This window comes from Pongo abelii, chromosome 2 (assembly GCF_028885655.2).
Source record: "Pongo abelii isolate AG06213 chromosome 2, NHGRI_mPonAbe1-v2.0_pri, whole genome shotgun sequence".
Taxonomy (NCBI): domain Eukaryota; kingdom Metazoa; phylum Chordata; class Mammalia; order Primates; family Hominidae; genus Pongo; species Pongo abelii.
Window position 1 is genome coordinate 112,386,375 of NC_085928.1, and position 25,735 is coordinate 112,412,109.

The 25,735-nt window shown below is 44.9% G+C and overlaps 1 protein-coding gene across 8 annotated transcripts in view; it reads right to left on the reverse strand.

Moving 5' to 3' along the window:
• The window catches only part of TRAK1 (trafficking kinesin protein 1), a 210,696-nt gene that overhangs the window by 123,020 nt on the left and 61,941 nt on the right, over positions 1-25,735 (reverse strand). For 2 of the 8 annotated variants that reach the window (XM_063722118.1, XM_024244444.3), the window contains one exon: positions 12,296-12,592. Coding sequence is in view for 4 of the 8 variants with exons in the window: in XM_024244439.3 (XP_024100207.3) it covers positions 8,112-8,202 (91 nt within the window). In the remaining 4 variants the exon portion in view is untranslated. Of the gene's footprint in view, positions 1-8,111; positions 9,096-12,295; positions 12,593-13,018; positions 13,188-25,735 lie in introns of those variants that run through there. The other 6 variants (XM_063722119.1, XM_024244443.3, XM_024244439.3 and 3 more) reach the window with 6 other exon arrangements.

Here is a 25,735-nt window from a genome sequence, read left to right on the forward strand (position 1 = left end):
TCAGATAAGCTGAAACCGAACATGTTGGTTTGGGAAAGAGAACAGAATTCCTACTAAGAGAAGAACATCAGGATCCCTCAGCATGACTCTCCCTCTGCGTGGCTGGGGTTTGAAGGAGGGGCCCCTGCCCATAGGCTTGGCTCACTATCGTCTTTCCAACAATTTCCATCTCTCCCACTAAGAAGGTTCAGTTTGTACCACGCAAATGTTCCATCATCTAGGTCAAAATCAAACTAGGGTTTAAACCCCCTGGAAGGTCAAGATTAGGGTCTTGCTCTGAGCTGCCGCACTCAGGTCTGGAGTTGGTGCCAGCGTCCTCTGGCTCCTTGGGCCACCTCCCCCTCATTTTCTCCCGGCTCCTTGGGCCACCTCCCCCTCATTTTCTCCCATCTGCCTTTAAAAATCCTTGCTCGCTTGAGACTCAGGCCATCCAGCTGGGTCACCCCTGCCTATGCCCACTCGTCCACCCATCAGCAACTCCGCCCCAGTAGAGGTTGGCGGCCGTCCTCTCCACCGAGTGCAGCCACTCATCCAGGTTGCCGCTGCCACCCCTACACCTGACACCACCTGACTCCCCAGCTCTCAAGTCTGGGACCTTCATGGCCCTCCTATCACATGCCACTTCTGCCAGCCACACCTGGGCCACCTCTGAAATCTGGAATTCAGATACCTCCCTGCCTGACTGCAACCCCCCCCTCCCCCCACAGCTCTCCCTCAGTTATCCCCGCTATTCCATGGAGACCCTCAGCCCCTCAATTCCTCTGCATGGCCTCTACCGCCCCCTTCCTGTCCAGCTGGAATCCCCCAGCCCTTTGCTCCAGCAATGCTGGTGCCTAAGGCTCAGCCTCCCTCACTCTCGTGGGACTTTCACAGCACCCATATAGCAAAACCCAATTCTGGATGAAACCACCTGTCCACCTTGCTCTCCCTGCAACTGGGCTCCAAGGGGTACACCGTGGACTCCCATGCTCAAAAGGCCCACCCTGCTAGGCACTCCTTTTCCAACACCGTGATAGAAGGTGGCAGGTGGCAGAGTAGGAAGTGAGCCTGGACCAGATAAGGCCTCAATAGGGCAGTATATTTGTAAATTAGGGCAAAACCACCTTCTAGGCAGCTTCCAGTCACCCCAAAGGGTGAGCTTGGCTGGAGCTCTCTGTTCTCTTTCTCCCTCGCTCTCTCCCACAGGTCAGGTTCCCTCCACAGAACTCATGGTCTTCAGCCTTCCCGCTTCACGTTATTGATATCCTCACCTCTTCCTTCCCATTTAACTCCAGCTAATAATTCAAAAGACTTCTGCACACTCATGACCTGCAGACTCAACTGGGAAAGAGCCAGTTGACCACAGGCCCAACTTCCCTTCCTCCATGTGCTGGAAAAGCACCAAAGAACATTAACCCAGTATGGCCTGTGACCTGCCTGCTGCCTGTACCTAAGAAGCTCTACTGAATGCTGCAAAGCTTCCAAAGGCGTCACCAACCTAGATCCACCTCAGCTGTATAATTATTAAAAAGAAAAAAAAGAAAGCCATTGTTTCTTTAAGGAAGAGGAGGAGGAGAGAAGCAGAGAAAGGAGGGGAGTGGGGATGGAGGAAGAGAGAAGAAAGGAGGGAGCAAGGGGAAGGAGAGGTATCGGGGTGAAGAGGAGGGGAGGGGAGAGGAAACAGACAAAGTGGGAAGGAGAGATGGGGGAGAGAACAGGGTGAGAAGAAAAAAAATGAAAAGAAGGGAAGAAAGGAAAACTTAAAATAAAGGTCCTCCAAGATACTCCTCTGGAAATAGAAACACCACTGGACCCTGCTGTTGACATAGTTGTCAGTATCACGGCAGTTGAAAAGGTGAGACCTCCACAACCCTTCCCAGAGCACACTCTGATGGACCAACCTATCAGTATGTGTTTGGTCTGTTTTCTAAGACAGATGTCTGGGAAATTTAAAAACTCAAATCATAAACTGTGTGGTGAGTCCTTGATATAAAGTTCAGGTACGCCCAGCAGATGCTGCGTGGTATTCAAAATCCAGAATTCAAAATCCAAGCCTACCAGGCAGTGATGTGCTACATGAGGGATGGAAAGGAAAGTATATAAATAGGATATAAATAGTAATTAGAATTTTGGAGGCAATCACTCCATGAGCTAAAAGTAGAAACTGTTAAGCATTTATCTCAGATCACAGAAAAGACAATAAAAATTCCTCCAGGAAATACCGAAAATGCTCGGCCTCTACACACTGAGGAACGTAAATCAAGATCAGGGGCTGCTGCCGTTTATACACCTCAGCTGGCAAAGAGCAAATGTGCTCATACCAGGGGTGCAGACAGTGAGCACCCACATACTCTCCCACATCATCTGAACAACACACACTATACAACCTCTATGACTTGCTCCATCAAATTACAGTCCCCAGCCTAGGAATTCAAGTACATTCATCACTTATTTGTTTAAATATGTGGGAACATGGCTATCCCCAACCCAGTGGTATTTGCAGAATACTGGAAACAATCTACTTGTCTTACAATAGGGAATTAATTAAATCAATCGTGGGATTTATAGACAATGAAAAATAGCCAGCAAAAAGAATATGATGGATGTATGCTAAGTGGAAAGGTCTCCAACATAGATTACTGAGGAGAAAAGGCAATAATATGTTTAGTGTATGTTCCCATGTGTAGAAAGCTTTCAAAGCAGGGGAGGGGACATACATATCATACAAACGCATGCACAGAACATTTTTGGAAAGATAAACAAGCAACAGTCATTCCCTTGGGAGGAAAGGCAGAGGGCTGGGAATAGGATGAAGGTGGAAAACCTCAAAGTGTATTCTTTAAACTGTATGCATTTTTCTTGTTGCACACTGTTTAAGCCAATGCTTCTAAGGGTGAGTAGGAATGGCGCTTGAAGCACCATTTAAAATGCAAGAACTGAAAACAACTTACAGCACCCATCAATGGGGGCTGCTGCAGTGGTTCTGTCTTGGACCCTTGAGTAGCCAGCATGCTTCACTGCCTTTGTGGCTGCTCCCTTCACAGCAATTCTACCTGCAGGGGCAGGGCCTAACTGCTCATTATGTGTCCTAATGAGGCTACGTCCCCTCAGCGACATTTGAAATACAAGCTATGTCATTTTTCTTTAGTTTCTCCTTTATAGTACGGTAAGGCATTACACTGATTCTTTTAAAATTATGTGTTTGGCCATGCACGGTGGCTCACGCCTGTAATCCCAGCACTTTGGGAGGTCGAGGCAGGCGGATCACTTGAGGACACGAGTTCGAGACCAGCCTGGCCAACATGGTGAAACCCCATCTCTACTAAAAAGACAAAAAATTAGCCGAGTGTAGTGGCACACGTCTATAGTCCCAGCTACTCAGGAGGCTGAGGCAGAAAAATCACTTGAACCCGGGAGGCAGAGGTTGCAGTGAGCTGAGATCACACTACTGCACTCCAGCCTGAGCAACAGAGCGAGACTCCATCTCAAAAAAAGATAGAAATAAAATAAATAAAATTACGTTTTTGAGAGGATTCATTATCTATGAATTTCATTTAAGGGTAATAAAAAAATGAATTACAAAATGCTTCTTCTAAAAAGAAATATTAGGTATTCCAGGACTGAGAGCTGCTGAGTTTTCCTAGCCTGTTCAGGCTGCTAGAGCAAAATACCATAAACTGGTGGCTTGTCAACAATAACATTTATTTCTCCCAGCTTTGAGACTGACAAGTCCAAGATAAAGGCACCAGCAGATGTCTGGTAAGGGCTTGGTTCCTGGTTCACGGATGGCACCTTCTCACTCTGTCCTCACAGGGTAGAACAGGCTAGCTAGCCCTCCAAAACCTCTTTTATAAGGACACTAATCCACTCATCAGGGCTCTGCCCCTGTGACCTAACCACCTCCCAGAGGCTCCACCTCCTAATACCATTGCACTGCTGATTAGGTTTCAACATACTCATTTTGGGGAGACAAATATTCAGACCACAGCCTGGTTTAATTAAATGAGATGATGATGATGATGATACAGCCAAACAATGGGATATCATGTCGCTATTTTAAAGAATAAGGTAATAGTATGTCAATTCATTTTAAGTAATATGGTTAATCATCTTAAAATGCAGATCAAGGAATAGGATATGGTCCCATCTGTGTGTTTTAGAAAATGAATATGTGCATAAAAACTTCTTGGAATGATTTTTTTACCCATTAAACTGCACTGATGGTGGAGTGAGAGCTGCTCTGCACTGACTATATTTTGGTACACTTTCAAGTTTTACCACTTGCATGTGCTATTTTCATAATTTAAAACCCCATTTAACAGTAAATGAAATTAATAAAAAAGAAAAAAAATGAAGAACAGTAACTTAAAGAGGGTCAGAAAACAATGCTGCCGGGTCTAAACCTCAAGGATCCCTATTTTATACAAGAGGTCAAGCTGCCTACTCTGTGCCTTCTCAAAGCTGAGGGTGGTAACAGTACCCACCTCAGAGCTGTGCTGAGGACAGCATGAGTTCCAGGAACCGCACTTGGAAACCTGCCAGGCACAGAGCTACTCCTCAGTAAATGGCAGCCACCCTTAGGATCTGTAAAGGCTAACTGTATAATATGTGTCTCTTTGACTGGGCCATAGGGGGGCCAGAAATTTGGTCAAGAATGATTCTGAATGTGTCTGTGGTAGTGTTTCTGGGTGAGATGAACATGAATAAGTAGGCTGAGTAAAACAGATGCCTCCTTACTGTGAGTGAAGTGGACCTCATCCAATCAGCTTGGGTCTGAATAGAGCAAACAGGCTAACCCACCCCCAGGGTCTTCAGGACTGGAACACCAGTTCCTGGGTCTCAATCCTGTCAAGCCTTTGGACTGCAACTATACCATTGGGTCTCCCAGGGCTCCAGCTTGCCAACTGCGCATCTTGGACTTGTCAGCCTCCACCATCAAGTAACACAATTCCTTGTAATAAATCTCTATATGTGTTTCTCCTATTGGCTCTGTTTCTCTGGAGAAACCTATAACAGGATTTGTAACATTATATTTCTTCCAGATCTAGTTATAAAGTTACACCTTTGCCGGGCACTGGGGCTCACACCTATAATCCCAACACTTTGGGAAGCTAAGGTGGTAGGATCACTTGAGGCCAGAAGTTCAAGACCAGCCTGGTCAACATAGCAAGATCCCATCTCTACCAAAAAAAAATAGCCAGGCCCGGTGACTCCAGCCTGTAGTCGCAGCTACTTCGGAGGTGGAGGTGGGAGAGTCACTTGAGCCCAGGAGTTCAAGATTGCAATACACCATGACTGCACTGTACCACTGCACTCCAGCCTATGTGACAGAGTGAGACTCTGACTCTAAAAGTAAAATAAAGTTTCAGCTCCTGATAGTTTCAGCCTGACTTGCTCAAGTTTTTCAGTGTTTATGAGAGATCAGGGGTCAGTGAAAACAGAGAAGTTTCTGACTCCAAAGTTCCCCCTGGGGCCGTGAGTCCCAGACTCACACACCAACCCAGTTGCTCAGGCTGAGCCTGGCATTGGTGCACCCTGAATCCTCTCAGTCACTCCCAGTCAACGTTCCTACAATAGACCTTGGCTGAGCAGGAAGAACAGGGTGCCGAGGCCCATACCTGGCCACTCTGCCAAAAACTACCATTTTTTTTTCTATTATAATTTATTATTTGCCAGCTTCCAAAAATAGTTTGGGGTGAACAAAGATTGATACATTATATACACGAAAAGCTTGTTTCGGCCAGGCATGGTGGCTCACGCCTGTAATCCTAGTACTTTGGGAGGCCTAGATGGGCAGATTGCCTGAGCTCAGGAGTTTGGGATCAGCCTGGGCAACATGGCGAAACCCTGTCTCTACTAAAATTACAAAAAATTAGCTGGGCTTGGTGGCACATGCCTGTAATCCCAGCTATTCGGGAAGTTGAGGGATGAGAACTGCTTGAACCTGGGAGGTGGAGGTTGCAGTGAGCCAAGATCATGCCACTGCACTCCAGCCTGGTGACAGAATCAGACTCGGAAAGGAAAGGAAAGGGAAACGGAAGGGGAAGGGGAAGGGGAAGGGGAAGGGAAGGGAGGGAAAGGAAAGGAAGGGAAGGGAAGGAAAGGGAGAAAAGAGAAAAGAGAAGAGAGGGGAGAGAAAAGAGGACAGGAGAGAAAAAATTTGTTTCAAGTGCAGAACTAAAACCAGTTAGGAAAAGATAAAAATATATCAAATACTTGAGAACTATGGCCCCAAAATCACATGAAAAAAAACTTACAAATAACATTTTAAATAAATTTCACAACTTATGTCAAAAACCTTGTGGTAAATATTCTACCTACTCACCTAGTCATAAGGGAACTGAAGGGTAGGAAGATTAGCTGGTGGCCCCCAAATCATTTATAGCATATTTAAAAGGCAGAGGTGAATGTTTCTGTGGTTTTGCAAAGATCAAATGCTCTCTAGAAATTAGCATAACAGGGCCCCTTTCTGCATTCCATTTGCAAAAACAAATCAACTGTGAAATAAAGGAGATTCCACTAAGAGAAGGAGAAAAAAAAACTTCTAAATTACACATTTAGAAAATATGTGTTATTCCCTAGATTGTAATTTACATTTTCTGTTGTAAAAGGGATATATATATTTCACTGTCCATTCTTTTCTGTTTTATTAATATAGCCAAATAAAAGACCCATTTAGATTATAAATTTTCAATAGAAAACACAAATAAAAATTATACTAGAGAGAAATCGACAAGGCCTTAAATTTAATTAATAAGATGTGTAAGAATTCCATCATGTTTTATTTGAGCATGTTTTCAGAGGATAAGACATCAAGTTTTATGGCTTAAATCAGTGATAGAAAAGGAAAAGATCCTGGGTGAGGCATGGTGGCTCACGCCTGTATCCCAGCACTTTGGGAGGCCGAGGCAGGGGGATCACTTGAGTCCAGGAATTCAAGACCAGCCTGGGCAACACAGTGAGTCATGAAATATAACATAACATAACATAACATAAAACATAACATAACATAACATAATAAAAGGAACAAACAAATTCTAAGCCATGGCCCTTTGATGAAGAGTCCTCCCACGCAGGGCTACTCCTGTTAGCAGATTTTTCCTAGGCAATTCTCACTCGGTTTACAGCTTCTCCTTTACACCCTGGCCCACCTCTGTGTTCTGAGGGCAGGACCAGTCCTCTCTGACCCCAGGAATTAACATAAACCCCAGTAAAAACCTGGCCCTGGGTATGCTGCTTCAACACGCAAAAATCAATACGACTGCCTCAGTAAGATGCATGTTTAAAGTGTCTTTAGGCTTATTCAATAAGATTTACATGTTTTAAAGCCTAAAACTGACTGGAATGGAACAGGAGCTCATTTCTCTCAGGAATTAACTGTTTTCTGGCCCAGACAGCTCTCAGGAAGCAGCTGTAGACAGGACAGAAACCAGATGGGTCATCAACCACCGGACTCTGACCAGCTTAGAGGAAGTGAGAGGTGTCAGCCCCACAGCAAGAGAGACAAGCCACAGCAGATCTGATTAGCAAGCCCTCCATCACTGGGGTGTGGATCTGAGTCCCAGGCCCAAGCATTTAGTAAAGGACAAAAAAGGAAGGGAGGGTGGAAGAGAGGGAAAGGGGAGAGAGGGAGGGAGACAGTCTAACTCTGTCCTTCACCTTCTGAAAAACTCCTTGCTGACCCAAGATACCAGGTTAGCATCTAAGAAATCAGGATAAAGACAAGACATAGGATTAGAGAAATCAGAGCTGGAGAGGCAGAGGAGGCCTTAGAAACCCTGTCCACCCACTGCAGAGAACTGTGAAGGGAAAGGGAGTGGCAGTGCAGGGGGTCTGGGCTCAACTCAGCCCTGTGCTCATGCCCTGCAAGTATCACCTGCACCTACTGAGCCTGGGCAAGGGGACAAGGGGACCTGGGAACAGGAGATGGGGAGGTGAGGGCAGTGGTTGTGTCTCTAAAGTCCCTTTGCTCTGCCTATCGTTCAACATGGCAATTTCTCTACCACATGACCATGAACAACCTCCCAAGCAGCAGAGAGCAAGAAAGAGACAGCTTCTCCTGTGGTCTTTTCTCCTTTCTGACTACACCACAAAGAAAACAGACAGCAGACAGACCTGGCAAACAAACTTACCACAGGAGTTTGTCCGAATGAGCTTGCCGTGGCAGAGTCCTGGCAGAGGCTGAGCCCTGACGGGCTGCCCGAATTGAAAACCCAATGCCATGTGCAGACATAAACTCCAAAGGGACTTCAGAGAACAGAGAGAGCCTCCATGAGAGCCCAGCCCCGGCAGTACCTCGCAAAGCCGCCCTCCCGTGCCTTCCTCAGCAGTTTTCCGAGTTTGCTTGTTAGGGCAAATCCTAAGATTGTTAGCTGTCCTGGAAGCACAATGGGTTACGTAACTCCAGGCAGCCTGGGAACCCTATCGGCTCATCTCGTTAAGCCACCCCAAACAGAAAATGATGCACCCAAAAATGTGATACCTCTAGGTTGGGGGAAGGGGAGTAGCAAGGAGAACGGGGCTTTGTGACGGGCATTCGGTTTTGCCTAAAACTTAAAGTGGAACAAAAAGTCTGCTGTTCATCTCAGGGCTTGCTGGGAACTGGGGGAGGAGTGAATTTATCAAGGGCTGAATGCCAAGCGGTGTCCTGAGACTGCACTTGGCAAAGCCCTGGGAGGCCACAGATGCATTCTTGGGGATAGTCTAGGTCTCTCAGAGAACTTTTTTCCATTTAATGTCTTCCTTTCAATGACTGCCTAATAAAACTTTAATCCGAGCATGTTCTCCGTCACCTGACAGCCCATCCCTTAAACACGTAAGAGTGTCTGTGTTTACTCTCCTGTTTACCAAGCCAGTGCTAAACACAACAGCACTGAGCTGTTTCTCAGCTTTCCTCTGGTCCCAACAAAGAACCCCCAAGTCACCACATCCTATAGGGTTTGAAGTTTCAGCACTACATTCTGCCACTTCTTTGTTTTTTGTGTTTTTTTGTTCTTGTTGTTGTTGTTTCGTTTTATTTTTTGAGACAGTCTCACTCTGTCGCCAAGGCTGGAGTGCAGTAGCACTGTGTCAGCTCACTGCAACCTCCATCTCCTAGGTTCAAGCAATTCTGCCTCAGCCTCCAGAGTAGCTGGGATTATAGGCGTCCATCACCACGCCTGGCTAGTTTTTATATTTTTAGTAGAGACAGGGTTTCACCATGTTGGCCAGGCTGGTCTTGAACTCCTGACCTCAGTTGATCTGCCCGCCTCGGCCTCCCAAAGTGCTGGGATTATAGGCGTGAGCCACCGCGCCCAGCTGTGAAGTTTCAGCACTACATTCTGCCATTTCTTTACCCTCCACTGCCATGTTCAAAGAAAGTGAAACCACTTTAACAGGCTGGATGCTTCCTGGATTTCACTGGTACAGAAGCCACTAGAATCCCAAGGATCAATTCATGTGTTTGGACAAATGTAGATGCAGTTGGGTCATTGCCTCCTCCACAAAGCCCTCGTGGTCTTCTCCTGTCCTTTCCCCTCCAAGGTTCAGCCTGGCACCCTCCTTGGTGCCCTCCGGTGCTGTGCTTATCATTGTGCTAACCTCGTTGTACAGCCAATTTCTACTCACTCATCTGTCTCCCCAACTAGACTAAATTCTTAGGCAGCAAAGAACGCTTGCCCTGGGGTCCTACAGACCTGGATGCAACTCCTGCCACTCAGAAGTTTCACCAAGGTGCTGAACCTTTCGAGATTTGGACTCTTCACCTACACAAAGAGGATAATAGTACCCACTGCACAAATCGACACAATTGATACACCCAACAAATGTTCACTGAGCGCTGGCCACAGGCAGGCACTACGTTAGTCACTGGATTCAGGAGTGTGCAAAGCAGACACAGAGTTTGCCATCCGCGAGTTTAGTCTACTGCAAGTTTGGGAGACAAAACACAAATATAGTAGTTCAGCGGATGGTTAAGCCTGGGGGAAAAAATTAAGCAGGAAAGGGAGATGGAGAAAGGTGAGGTAGATCACTCTGTATTGGGGGGGGTCACAAAAAGCATCAAATAAAATGTCACTTGGAGAAGGAAGAGGGGGTCATAAGGATATCTGGAGTTAAGGCAATCCAAAGACCCTGAGGCTGGATGTGCCTGGTGAGTTCAAGGTTAAGTGAGGCGGCCAGTGTACCTGGAGCACAGAGGGCACAGAGGCGGCAGGTCAGCAGGGCAAAGAGGGATTCCCATCATTCAGCCCCTTCCTTACAGGTCTCTATAGAAGGGGAGCTCACTGGAAATCTGGAGGAGAGTTAAACCATCCGATTGTATTAAAAGCCAACTCTCATGGCTGGGCAGAGGAAGAATTTCAGGGAGGCAAGGGTAGCAGTAAGAGGCCCCACTGGGAGGCCAGTGCGGTCACCCAGGTGTGAGATGGGGGTGGCTGGGACACAGTAAATGCTGGGTAGATTCTGAACATACTCTGAAGATAGAGCCAACGGAATTCTTGACAAACTGGGGTATGAATCGCAGAAAGGCAGAATCACAAATGCCTCCAAGGTTCTTGGCCTGAGCAACTAGAATAATGAAAGCACCATTTACAAGGATGGGGAAAACCCTAAGAAAAGCAGGTACAGGTGGAAACCAGGAGCTCATTTTTGGTCATTTGAGTTTGACATGCCTATTAGACATCTAAGTGGAAACTCATGTGGAGTCAGTCTGAGACGTCTGGCCTTAAGGAGAAAGGGCCAGGCTGAGTACAGAAACCACCGAGTGGACAGTACAGAAGGCGATTTTAAAACGTATGTGCTGGGTGAGATCAAGGGCTGCACAGGTGCGCACATAAGAGCAAAGAGGCAGAAAGGTTGGACCCTGGGCCCTTCAACGTTCCCAGGCTTGGGAGAAGAAGAAACGCAGCCACTGAGGCAGAAGAACAGGGAGAGTGTGGGGACCCAGAAGCCAAGTAAAGACTGTACTTCCAGGACACAGGACTTGGCAACAGTGTGAACTACCACTGAAAAGTGAAGTAAGGTGAAGGCAGAGGACAGACCCCTGGACTGAACCAGGCTGCCAGTGTGGTGGGGCATGAGCCTGCCTGCAGTGGACTCCAGAGAGAACAAAAGAAAAACTAGAGTAAGCAAACAGAAGAGCAGAGACACTGGCCTGCAGGAAACACGGTACTGAGAAGGATTCTATTTCTGAAGAGGGAGATCATAGCATGTTTCTGCACTAATAAGAAAGACCCAAGTGCAAGGTGAAAAGAATGATGCAGTAGAGAAAAGGGAGATGTTGGAACTGTGTCCTTCAGGGGGCAGGCAAGTGGGAGAGAGACTCAGTCACAAGTGGAGGACAACATGTGTGGGCCACTTGACAAAAAGGCAGAGGAGGTGTGTGGGGGCCTAGCACAGGAGCTAGGCACCAGGCTGGGACCCCCGGCTTTCTCTGTGCCTTTCTGTATCCAGGAAACCCCTGACACACAGGAGGTCCTCAAGGCTAACTGGTAACACAAAACCAAGAGAAGCTACTGGAAGCCAACTTGCATATATTAAGCTGTCATCAGGCATTACTTCAAACAGACAAACAAAAGCAAACGCTGCAGACAAAAATGAGAAATTAAGCAAACTTCTATATGAATGCAACTGGATTGAGCTATAATTTCGCTACTTGCTGCTGTTATGCACACCATCCTACACCATTTCCACTGAGAGCCCTCTCTTGTGCTAGCTTCAAGCACTTGTCTCAATGCTTCCTTGGGGAAAATAAAAAAGCAATAGCTCTACTACTAAGTGCCTGCACAGCAGATGTTCCCACTGGGAGGTGATTACCACCTGGGACACTGAGAGTTATGACTGACACAAGTATCTGTAAAAATCCATGTCTGTGCAAATCCTGATGGTGTACAAAGGGCACGCCATGTAGTTTTCTGTTTTTGCATCCCACAATGACAGTGCATGTTATTCCCACTACACCTGTCTTATATCTGAAGAAGCTGAGTGCAAAGAGAGAAGGAAGGGTTCAATACACTGAGTGCTTGTGATGGGCCATGCTTGCTGCTCAGGTTTGGATGTTACCATCTTTAACCTTCATGACAATTTAGTGAAGTGCTGTCTACATCTCAGTCAGGATAGTAGGTCAACAACTGACACAACTTACAAAATGGCTCACTGGCAGAACAGGTTTTGGATGGGAGGTCTCACAATCCCAAAGCTCGGAGTCTTTTGCACTTTGGTGGTTCCTCTCCACATACCACCCCGAGACCCTCCCATGCGGCTGCATTCCTTCCCTAGTCCTCAGTGACTGAAACCTCCCTCCCTTCCTTCCTCCCTGGCAGGGAAAGGGCCCCCATACCAGTAATGGTGCAGGCATCCCGGTACCCTCTGTAGCTGGGAGCATCTTCCACAGCCTCGCTTATGTAGTGTTCCTCAGGGATGCCCGGGCTGCAGGCTAGGACTGCATGGTTGCATGCCTCCGAAGGGGGCGCGGAGTTGGCCAAAGTGTCGTCGTGCAGAGCTGTGGCGTCCAGCTTGGCAGGTTTCACAGGGAGGTGCCTACTGCCATCGGGGGCCCCACTGCCAGAGTCTGGGGCAGTTGGGCAGATGGCCCCCGGTAGTTCTGGTGCACCAGCAGGGGCTCCTTACAGGGAATCTACGGAACAATTGAAAGAGAGGGGCACAGTTAGAGTCTATCGATAAACCTGGACAATCTTTGGCCCCGGGATGACGTGCGTTCAGACTGCGAATTCTGAAATGTGTTTCCCTCAAGTCAAGGCATCTCCAATCACATTGCTTAGTTTCAATAAAATAACTGCAGCAAAGTTCCATTCAACTAATCAATACTGACCAAAATGTGGAACACATGGCTTCATTTGCTTACTGAAACCTGCCTTGAAGCACCTCTAAGCAAATATACACACTGGAGCACAGCTAAAACCTGTATTCCTACAGGATTTACACACACAAAGAGAGGTAACATTTTTATTTGTATATTGAATTACATAAGATATGTTTCCCTTAAACTCTTTCAACCACAATAACTTCTCAACTCTCTAAGAACTTTAAGGTATGCCCCTACCTTAAGCTACAGTGAGAAATTAGGGGACTCCTTTAAGAACCTGATGAAAACGGCTGGACACGGTGACTCACTCCTGTAATCCCAGCACCTTGAGAGGCTGAGGTGGGCGGCTCATTTGAGGTCAGGAGTTCAAGACCAGCCTGGCCAATATGGTGAAACCCCATCTCCACTAAAAATACACAAACAAAAAAAAAAATTAGTCAAGTATGATAGCGGGCACCTGTAATCCCAGTTACTCAGGAGGTTGAGGCAGGAGAATTGCTTGAACCCGGGAGGCAGAGGTTGCAGTGAGCTGAGATCATGCCACTGGGCTCCAGTCTGGGCAACAGAGTGAGACTCGTCTCAAAAAAAAAAAAGAAAAGAAAAAGAAGAATCTGATGAAAACTACAGACTCGCCCTCATTTAAAATCTGACTGGGACTAAAGATAACTGCTGAGAAAAGATGGCATGTGACATAGGCTGCTGAACACTCCGCTCTGAGCCAGCAACAGCACACCTACATGCAGGCGATTTCCCACACATTTCAGGAGCGCCGCTGCCTCACCTCCCAGTGCACCTGCACACACACCACATGTGTACACACAAAATGTCAAACACGAGCTTAATGAAAAAGGAAACCTACAAAACATTCCTCAGCACAAGAGATCTCAAAGTGTGGTCTGAGAATCCCTGGAGTTTCCTGAGACTAGTTCAGAGGGTCTACAAAGTCAGACACTCTCGCTTTCACACTTTCATGGATGTACAGTGGAATTTTCCAGAGACTACATTATGTGTGATGATGCCACTGCTCTGAAAGCTAATTAATGGAACTTTCGTATCCGTGTGGTTTTACATCTTATGTTTCAATTTCTAATACAATACATATGAATCAATAGAATCATTTAAATAAAAACGCTTTAGGAGGCTCAATAACTTTGAGGCATCCTGAGACCACACCCACAAAAAAAATGTGAGAACCACTGCTCTAATAAATGATGCATTATCATTTGTTTAAAAAACACATACACACAAAAAGAGAAAGTTAATAGACATTTCACCCAACATGGTACAGTCAGTTCCGAAAGAAAACTACAGCCCTGAATCTGTGACATTTTTCCCAACAAGTTTATTTACCAAAATACAACAGGAATTCCTATTACAGGCTGAATATCCCTTATCTGAAATGCTTGGGAACAGAAGTGTTTCAAATTTTGGATTTTTGACTGGGCGCAGTGGCTCACACCTGTAATCCCAGCACTTTGGGAGGCCAAGGTGGGCAGATCACTTGACGTCAGGAGTTTGAGGCCAGCCTGGACAACATGGTGAAACCCCATCTCTGCTAAAAAATATAAAAAGTAGCTGGGCATCGTGGCACATGCCTGTAAACCCAGCCACTCGGGAGGCTGAGGCAGGAGAATCACTTGAAACTGGGAGGCGGGGCTTGCAGTAAGCCAAGATCACACCACTGCACTCCAGCCTGGGCAACAGAGCAAGACTCTGCCTCAAAAAGAAAAAAAAAAAAAATGATTTTTTTCAGGTTTGGGGATATTTGCCTTAGACTTACCAAGTAAACATCCAAAATCCAAAAATCTGAAATCTGAAATGCTCCAATGAGCATTTCCTTTGAGTGTCATGTAAACACTCAAAAAGTTTCAAATTTCAGATTTTCACATTAGACATACTCAGCCTGTATAAATGAACTCAGCCCAGGCAATAAGCTTCCTGCCCTCATTAACATGAAAAAAAAAGTATGAAAATGGGAAGGATGGGTAGGAGAGTCTGTATATCCCTGGTGAGAAAAGAAAGTTAACAAGAGAAGCTTGGAATCTTTAGGAATTTCTGCAAAACAACATGTAGATAAAATTGGATTGGCATAAAGAAAAAAAAAAAGAAAACTGGATTGTCACGCCTAGTCAGTGACTCAAATACAGATGAATGGATAAGCTGCCTCACTAGAAAAGCCTATAATCCTCAAGCAGAACCCAGAACATTCTAGACAGCAGAGGGCTGAGCAGGATGAACTAGAAGACTCCCAAGAGTTACCAATGGTGGCCAAGGGTCCAGGATGGGAATTCACCGGCTGAAGCCAAGAGAAGCTGGGCACTGCCACAACTCACCCCCACTGGGGCCCAAGGGGGCTTCTCCATGCTGGGCAAGTTGTGATTCTTGGTCTGGAGACTGACTTGCTGACTAGAATCAGTGCATGAAATTCCATCAAGCTGTACTCTTTACAATTCATACACTATTTTTACACTTTTTAAAAAATATGGAGTCTTACTGTGTTACCCAGGTTGGTCTCCTGGGTTTAAGTGATCCTCCTGCCTGAGCCTCCCAAGTAGCTGGGATTACAGGTGCACACCACCAAGCCCAGCTCTCATACACTTTCTTTGCATGTCTATTTCAATTAAGTGATGAAAAGATTAGTGAATACAGATACCGAATCTATAAATTAGCTTGAGAAGTCATCCCTAAACCAAGAAGATAAAAAGGCACACTGATGAGAGTTCCAGAAAAAACAAAAAAGGCTTAAGACAAAAAGAGTAAAGTATATAAAAACACTAATTTTAAAATGATTTTCTAGAGGTGAAGACTTACACCTTTAAATCAGAAGGTTCTATACCAAGACCAAGACAAAATCAATGAAAAACTAATAATAAACTCCTGGATATAATCTAGTAAAAATGTTAAATTCCAAAGATTTAGATAAAAATCTGACAAACATTAAAAAGGTATCCCCACATCTCTACATGCCATACCAGTGGGATAATTCCTCAGAATTTATTTATTTATTTATTTTATTTATTTATCTTTTTAAAGACAGGGTCTCATTCCCATCACCCAGGCTGGAGTGCAGTGGCACAACCACAGCTCTCCACAGCCTTGACCTCCCGGGCTCAGGTGATCCTCCCACCTTAGCCTGTAGCTAAGACTACAGGCGCACACCACCACACCTGGCTAATTTTTGTATTTTTAGTAGAGATGAGGTTTCACCATGTTGCCCATGCTGGTATGGAACTACTGGACTCAAGTGATCCACCTGCCTCGGCCTCCCAAAGTGCTGGGATTAAAGGTGTGAGCCATAGCACCCAGCCAGTTCCTCAGAAATTTAAGTGAAAGATAGTCACATAAGACTTCTATACCCAGTTAAGCTACTGTTATACACAAAAACAATTGGCAGATATTTAGAAACTCAAAGACCCTGATGGTCCTGAGGGGCTCCAAGTCTGCTGATGACACCTCATGGGCTCTCACTAACACAGGTCACCATAAAGAACTCAAAAGGTGAGGAAGACATGGTAAAGTAAAACTGGCAGGGAAATTAAACCAGGAACACTTAAAATCAACATGTAAATAATGCACTTTATTCACAGACCTAAAGCAGATAGCCCAAAAGAAAAATGGGCAAAGGATATAAAAACTCCCTCCCCCTGCCAAAACACAACACACATACACACCCAGTTTAACAGTGATTTTAAAAAAACTTAACAGTGATTTTAAGAAAACAACAACAAAGATTTAAAAAAACTTAACAGTGATTTTAAAAAAACAACACAACAACAAAGATTTAAAAAATATAACGATGCTCAAGTTCACAACTGATTTAGGAAACTTATAGTCTTATGTATTACTGGAGTAAGGCGAGGAGTATACATTTGGAAGAATAGCCTGACAAAATTCACTGTGGCTCTCTGGCTCAAGTATATATAGGTCAAAGATGCATGGCACAGTGAAATGCCACAGACAACCTAACAAGCCACAACAAAGGATCGAGTCATTTTGCGACAGCGATCAAGAAGTCAACCATGCCAAGAGGAAGTGTCAGAGCAGATATTAATTTATCAGCATAGAAAGATGCTGTAGGCAGAAAAACAGTAGATGATGAATGTGGTCTTGAAAAGGTTTTAAAATGCATTAACAAATCGAACCCTCGTTCAAGCCTTCTTTAACCTGTACTTAGACATATTCTATCTGATGCATACACAGAAGTTTGAAATACTTTCTCCCTTTGCAAAATGCAATTGTTCTTCTGAAAACTAAGACAGTTTCATTTAAATCAATATGATTTTGGTTTGTTTGTTTGTTTTACAAAGGCTCTAATATATAAAGATTCCTCTGTTTTTTGTTTGTTTGTTTTTTGAGACAGGTTTTGTCTCTGTCTCCCAGGCTGGAGTGCAGTGGCGCGATCTCGGCTCACTGAAGCCTCGGCCTCCTAGGTTCAAGCAATTCCCCTGCCTCAGTCTCCCAAGTAGCTGAGACTACAGGCATGCACCACCACGCCAGGCTAATTTTTGTATTTTTGATAAAGACGGGGTTTCACCACGTTGGCCAGGCTGGTCTCAAACTCCTGGCCTCAAGTGATCCACCCACCTCAGCCTCCCAAAGTGCTGGGATTACAGGCGTGAGCCGCCAGGCCTGGCCCTAATACGTGAAGATTTCTTAAAGAGGTTTTACAACCAAGCTTTATATAACTTTCATTTTCACTACCTATAAAATGAGGGAGATGGCCTAAATCATGATCAATAGCCCTAAATCACTACTGTTTCTCCTCCTAGTATCTATGTTTCCATTTATAGCTGTCAGACACTTAACCCAGAAACATACTGCTACAAAATAAATATTTTAAGTATAAGCACTTCCTGAAAAAAAAAACAAAATTTGGAGACAGCAAATGCTCACCTCACTCAAGACTCAAAAGGGAAACACAAGCCACAGTTCCAAAATCCAAAGAACACTTTACACGTGCAGCAACTGGCAAAGCTATTCAGAAGCCTGAGAGGCCCCTCTTGAAATGACAAAACTAAGCTTTCACCCAGTAAATTCAAGTGGAAAACAACCAAATTTCTATTCGTGGAAAAACAGTTATAAATTATGGCACATCCAAACTACTGAATTCTGTAAAATGTAAGGCACTTATCCATATAAGGCACTTACCTCTGTGTCTAGTACAAATTACATTCTCAAAATAATTACTGTCATTAACATTATAACTTCCAGATTCTCAGAATCAGGCACCTTTCTTGGTTGTACTATAGTATTCATATGCCAGCATTTCCAAACCTACTTTACTATGGATCCTTTCTCTACATACTTATCTACATGGCATTTGTTTCATAGAGAACATTTTGGGGAATGCCTCTCTATCTCAGACACAAGCTTCATGCATTGTCCATCGACCACCATTTGTCCAGGGCTGATCTCCCCCAAAAAACTGTGAGCTCCTTGAAAGCACGGACTAGTGCTGGCACATATTAGGTACTAAGTAAATGTCTGCAGAATAAATAACAACAAATGAAAGAAGGGGTTTGGTGCAAATGACTCTGAGGATCCCCTGAAGCTTTAAAGCCCAGGTTCTATCATTTATACTGGAACCAAAGGGTCTAAACTCCCAAATTTCACACTGCTAACCTTGAGGACTAACAGAAATCAATGAAAATCACCTGAGGGACTCCTAAGTGTTCCAAGTATGGACCACAGCCCATGGGCTCTCTAGGCTGGCTCGAGTTTAACCTTACTTCGTTTTCAGTACACACCAATACACATCAAATGTGGCTTACAGGGGCCAGGCCCAGTGGCTCACACCATAATCCTAGCACTTTGGGAGGCCCAGGCAGGTGGATGGCCTGAGCCCAGGAGTTCAAGACCAGCCTGGGCAACATGGTGGAACCCTGTCTCTACAAAAAAATACAAAAAATTGACCAGGATTGGTGGTATGTGTCTGTGGTCCCTGCTACTAGGGAGGTTGAGGTGGGAGGACCACCTGAGCCCGGGAAGTTGAGGCTGCAGAGAGCCAAGAGTGTGCCACTCCACTCCAGCCTGGGTGACACAGTGAGATCCTATCTCAAAAAAAAGAGTAGTTTAATAGTCAAACATGTAAAATGACCCAGATACAACAATTCAAGGATCAGGAGAATTCATATATAGACTACTCAAAAGCTGGTTTGTAAGGCCTCCACCCACTTTCTAGCTTGAAGCCTGAGTCACAGCATGTGCCCTCTAGGGACACCCAGGAATTTGTAGGGCAAAGGTGACAACCTTTCCCCAAGGTGCCAGCCTAACTTCACTCTAATGTAAACAGGCATTTCTGAGGTTTCACAGGGGCTCAGGAACAAAGCATCCACTGCCCTGGATGTTCTCTGGCTCCAGCAAACCCTGGCACACCAGGCAAAAGGCTTCTTTCAGGCAGAGGAAACAAACAAGGCTTAAGAAAAGTGAGAGTGGATGGCATGGCCCTGAGAGATGAAAGCGCCTCTGTTTAGTTTACTGAATTCTGCCTAGAGAGCTGCAGGAAGGCAGGATTTTTCTTAGCAGAGGAGTGAGAAATTCTGCAACCAGGTCAATTTTTCAGCAAAAGAGGTGCCAGGAAAAGTAGTAGAATAAAGTATACATGGAAGCTGAGCCTGGGGTGGGTGGCCCAGGTCCCCTGCCCCACTCTTCTCAACTCAATGATCAACAATTCCAGCCCCCAGTTTGTCAAGAGTACTTAATGCATTGTTGTGCAACGTTATGCCAGTTTGCTACTGAACTCAAATTTGCTGACAAAATACACGTGTGCAAGTTCCTAATATTTTCTCCCCACTACCCTCAACCTATGTCATTTTTGACTCAGAACCTGAACTAAAACTCAAAGCTGTGTGACACTGAGGAAACTGTGTCATGTCCCTGGGCCTCAGACCCCTCATCTGGACAAGGAAGGGATCGAGCAACCTTCAACACACTGCCTTCCAGCTATACCACTCCAGGAGCTACAAAAGATGGCAGGTGGAATTGCAGAAGGATTTGTGCACCCTGGTAAGTCCTTCTCCACCCCCTGGTGCAATGATTGTGAACCCATTCTCACCCACACACAGGTAACTTCCAGTAGGAGATCACGAGCAGACAGAGCTGCCCTTTGTAAACAATAAATCACCGATTTTGCAAGGGGTTAAAAAAAAAAAAAAAAAAAGGAGCTTCCAGCAGGGCGCAGTGGCTCATGCCTGTAATCCTTGCACTTTCGGAGGCCGAGGAGGGCGGATCACCTGAGGTCAGGAGTTTGAGACCAGCCTGACCTACATGGCAAAACCCCATCTCTACTAAAGATACAAAAAAATAGCCAGGCATGGTGGTGAGCGCCTGTAGTCCCAGCTACTCGGGAGGTTGAGGCAGGAGAATTGCTTGAACCCGGAAGGCAGAGGTTGCAGTAAGCCAAGACCACACCATTGTACTCCAGCCTAGGCAAGACAGCAAGACTCTATCTCAAAAAAAAAAAAAAAAAAAAAAGGAGCTTCCTTCAGGACAAACTCAGAGATTGTAAGGAGAAAATGAGAACCAGAACACCAGGTTGAAGCCCAAAAGGTGACAAGGAGAAGCTAGTCCTGGGTGATCCCCTCCATAGCCAGCCAGGTACTGAGCTTTCAAGGTTTCCTCTTTCTGGGGAGAGGCATCTGATATACCAAAGGGTTTTACTCAGCAATTCTGAACAAGCAGGTCCAAGTATGGCTAAAGTTTTCAAAAAGGGACTAATTGTTCTCCGGGATTATGTCAGTGTTCTATTACTACTGTAACAAATTACCACAAATTGAGTGGCTTGAAATAATAGCCATTTATCTGATCACAGTTCCATATACTGGAAATCCAGCATGCATCTCAACAGGCTCCAATCAAGGTGTCACAGGTGTGAGTCCATTACTGGGGGCTCTGGGAAAGAACTGATATCCACACTTATTCAGGCTGCCGGTCTAATTCAGTTCCTTGTGGTTGTAGGACTGAAGTCCCTGTTTCCTGCTGGCCGTCAGCTGGGCACTAGCCTTTGTTCCTGTGTTCCTTATGCTTTCCATGAGCTCCTGGAAGCTTCTCTCCAGATTTTACAAGTGGCTACCACCCACATCCCAGAGCCAGCGATAGCATATGGAATCCTTTTCACACTTGGAATTCCATGACTTCCCTTCTGCCTCATCTTTCTTTCTTTCTTTCTTTCTTTTTTTTTTTTTTTTTGAGATGGAATCTCCCTCTGTCTCCCAGGCTGGAGTGCAGGGGCCTGATCTTGGCTCACTGCAAGCTCCACCTCCCAGGTTCACACCATTCTCCTGCCTCAGGCTCCCGAGTAGCTGGGACTACAGGCACCCGCCACCACGCCCGGCTAATTTTTTGTATTTTTAGTAGAGATGGGGTTTTTCACTGTGTTAGCCAGGATGGTCTCAATCTCCTGACCTCATCATCCGCCCGCCTCAGCCTCCCAAAGTGCTGGGATTAGAGGCATAAGCCACCACGCCCGACCTCTGCCTCATCTTTCTAGCCTCCTCTTCTGCCTTCCTTTTCTGTTTTTACTGGCTCAAGTGATTACATGGTGTCCACTTAGATCATCCAGGACAATCTCCCTATCTTAAGGTCAAGGGATTAATAGCCCTAATTCCATCTGCACAGCACAGTCCCTTTACAGAAGTATCTAGATCCGTGCTTGACTGAATAACTAGTGGGTGGAAATCTTGAGGGGATGAGTTTAGATTTGCCTCCCACAGGAGCCTTTGATTCTGAAGGCATAAACTGTCTCTGGAGCCCCCATGTTACCCCAGCCTAGTGGGAAGGCAAACCAGAGTCGCCCCACAGCCACTCAGACCCTTTGCCCCAGAAGGTCAGATTTAGATCTAACATACCAGACAGGCCTGGATTTAGTCCCACTTCAACCATTACCTACTGACAGCAGCTTCTGGCCAGGTTCTGAAATTTCTTTTCGTCTACAAAACGTGGTGCCACCACCCACTTGTCAAGCTGCGGAAGAAGCAGACACAACGAAAGTGGGTGGCTGCCAGGCCTGGGATGGTAGGTCTGAAACTGGATAAAAGTCTCTCTCTCTTCACAGACAATATCCTTCTTTACTTAGAACACCCCACAGTCTCTGTCCAAAGGCTCCTAGTTCTGACAAATACCCTCAGTAAAGTTTCAGGACACAAAATCAATGTACAAAAATCAGTATCATTTCTATACACCAATAATGTACAAGTTGAAAGCCAAATTAAGAACTCAATCCCATTCACAATAGCCACAAAAAGAACAAAATACCTAGGAATACAGCTAACCAGGGAGGTGAAAGATCTCTATAATGAGAATTATGAAACATTGCTGAAAGAAATCAAAGATGACACAAACAAATGGAAAAACAGTCTGGGCACAGTGGCTCACGCCTGTATCCCAACACTTCGGGAGGCCAAAGTGGGTGGGTCACTTGAGGTCGGGAGTTCAAGGCCAGCCTGGCCAACATGGTGAAATGCTGTCTCTACTAAAAATACAAAAATTAGCTGGGCATGGTGGCACACATCTGTAATCCCAGCTACTTGGGAGGCTGAGGCAAAAGAATTGCTTGAACCCAGGAGGCGGAGGTTGCAGTGAGCCTAGATCATGCCACTGCACTCCAGCATGGATGACAGAGCAAGACTCTCTCTCGAGGTAAAAAAAGAAAAAAAGAAACACTTTCCATGCTCATGGATAGGAAGAATCAATATAATTAAAATAACCATAATGCCCAAAGCAATTTACAGATTCAATGTTATTCCTGTAAAACTCCCAATGATATTCTTCACATAATTAGAAAAAAACTATTCTAAAATTCATTTGGAACAACAAAAACAACAAAAAGCCCAAATAGCCAAAGCAATTATAAGCAAAAAGAACAAAGCTAGAAGGATCACACTTACCTGATTTCAAACTATACTACAAGGCTAAAGTAACTAAAACAGCACGGTACTGGTACAAAAGCAAACACATAAATCAATGGAACAGGTTACAGAGCCCAGAAATAAAGCTGCACATCTACAACCATCTGATCTTTCACAAAGCTGACAATAACAATCAATAGGGAAAGGACTCCCTATTCAATAAATGGTGCTGGGATAATTGGCTATCCATATACAGAAGATTGGAACTAGACCCCTTCCTTCCGCTACATAAAAAAAATCCACTCAAGATGGACTAAAGAATAAAATGTAAAACCTAAAACTATAAAAAAATTTAAGAAGAAAACCTAGGAAATGCCATTCTAGACACGAGCCCTGGCAAAGATTTCATGACAAAGACTCTAAAACCAATTACAACAAAAAACAAAAATTGATAAGTGGGATCTAATTAAACTAAAGAGCTTCTGCACAGCAAAAGAAACTATCAATAAACAGACAACCCACAGAATGGGAGAAAATTTTTGCAAATTATACCTGTGATAAAAGTCTAATATCTGGCCAGGCCTGGTGGCTCTCACCTGTAATCCCAGCACTTTGGGAAGCCGAGGCGGGTGGATCACCTGAGGTCCGGAGTTCGAGACCAGCCTGGCCAACATGGCGAAACCCCGTCTCTACTAAAAATACAAAAATTAGCTGGGCGTGGTGGCAAGCACCTGTAAACCCAGCTACTTGGGAGGCTGAGGCAGGAGAATCACATGAACACAGAAGGCAGAGGTTGCCGTGAGCCGAGATTGCACCATTGCACTCCAGCCTGAGCAACAAGAGGGAAACTCTATCTCAAAAAAAAAAAAAAAAAAAAAAAAGTCTAATATCCCGAATCTATGAGGAACTTAAGCAAATTTACAAGAAACAAAAACATTTAAAAATGCGCAAAGGAGGCTGGGTGCAGTCACACGCTTGTAATCCCAGCACTTTGGGAGGCCGAGGCGGGTGGATCACCTGAGGTCAGGAGTTTGAGACCAGCCTAGCCAACATCATGAAACTCCATCTTTACTAAAAATATAAAAAATTAGCTGGGTGTGGTGATGGGTACCTGTAATCCCAGATGCTCGGGAGGCTGAGGCGAGAGAATTGCTTGAATCTGGGAGGCAGAGGTGGCAGTGAGCTGAGATCATGCCACTGCACTCCAGCTGGGCAACAGAGCAAGACTCTGTCTCAAAAAATTAAAATAAAATAAAATTTCAAAAATTTTAACAACGGGCAAAGGCCATGAACAGACACTTCTCAAAGGAAGTCATACACATGGCCAAAAAGGATATGAAAAAAAAGCTCAACATCACTAATCATCAGAGAAATGCAAAGCAAAACCACAATAAAACACCATCTCACACTAGTCAGAATGGCTATTAAAAAGTCAAAAAATAATGGATGCTGGTGAGCTTGAGGAGAAAACAGTATGCTTATCCACTGCTGGTAGAAATGTATTATAAATTAGCTCAGCCTCAGTGGAAAGCAGTCTGGAGATTTATCAAACAATTTAAAATAGAACTACCATTCAACCCAACAATCCCATTATTGGGCATATACCCAAAGGAATAGAAATCATTCTACCATAAACACATATGCACATGTATCTTCATCGCAGCACTCTTCACAATAGCACTTGAGCCCAGGAGTTCAAGACCAGCCTGGGCAACATAGTAATACCTCATTCTTTTTTTTTGAGACTGAGTCTCACTCTGTCACCCAGGCTGGAGTGCAACGGCGCTATCTCAGCTCCCTGCAACATCCCCTTCCCATGTTCAAGCGATTTTCATACCTCAGCCTCCAGAGTAGCTGGGATTATAGGCGTGAGCCACCATGCCCAGCCAGACCTCATTGCTTAATTTAAAATTTTTTTAAATTTTTAAAATAATAATAAACAATAGCAAAGACATGGAATCAACCTAGATGGCTATCAGTGGTGGACTGGTCAAAGAAAATGTGGACATATACCACGGAATGCTATGCAGCCATAAAAAAAGAACAAAATAATGTCCTTTGCAGCAACATGGATGGAGCTGAAGGCCATTATCCTAAGTGATGTAATGCAGGAACAGAAAACCAAATACCACATTTTCTTATTTGTAAGTGGAAGTTAAACACTGAATACACATGGACACAAAGAAGGGAACAACAGACACCAGACAATGGGGTCTACTTGAAGGTGGAGCGTAGTAGGAGGAGGGTGAGGATTGAAAAACTACCCATTCCATTAGGTACAGTGCTAATTACCTAGTTGATGAAATTATCTGTACACCAATTCCCTGTGACAGGCCATTTACCCATGTAATAAACCTATACATGTACTACCTGAACCTAAATAAAAGTTGGAAAGAAAAAAAAAAAAAACTAGTCTGAGACTCACCCTTGGGATCATAAGCATTTTGCTGCTGAACATTAAATGAAGGCATGTTTTCAACATGTTGCTTGTATCTGAGGAACAATCACCCTGGAAGGCTAGCTAACTTGCAGACAGTCACTTGGAATCAGGGTGGGCACTCCAAGACCTTGTCTCTCATCTGTGGCCAGCTCGCTCATGAAGGGCCTTGCCTAAGCTGCAACCAGCCCTAGAGTCTCCCTGTTCTCTAGCCAGGGCAATTCTTTTTCTTGCCATTTTACAGCTTCTTTTCTGAGCAAACTGATGCCTGCATAGAAGGTGATGAGACCAACATGTGCTCTTTTAAAGTGTCGACAGCCCCAGCACTCTTGTAATTGTAAAACAAGCCAGTGGTCTGGCACTATGCTCAGTAATTTACATGCATGACCCTGTTTAAGGCTCACAACCTATAAAGTAATATCAGCCCCCACTTTTTACGAGAGGAAACACAGAAACTAAACATTGCCTAGGATGTGAGTCTAGCTTTGAATGGATCCAAAGACACTGCTTGCCCTATGATGGCTCTAAGTAACACTGTTCTTAAAGGAGCTCATGGTCCAGTGTAAAATCGGACATACCATGTGATCCTTGACCACTGACCATTCTCCTACATCTGTCCACTCTCTCTTAAAACAACCCTCTTGTCGTAATAGGGGCAAAGGAACTCAAAGC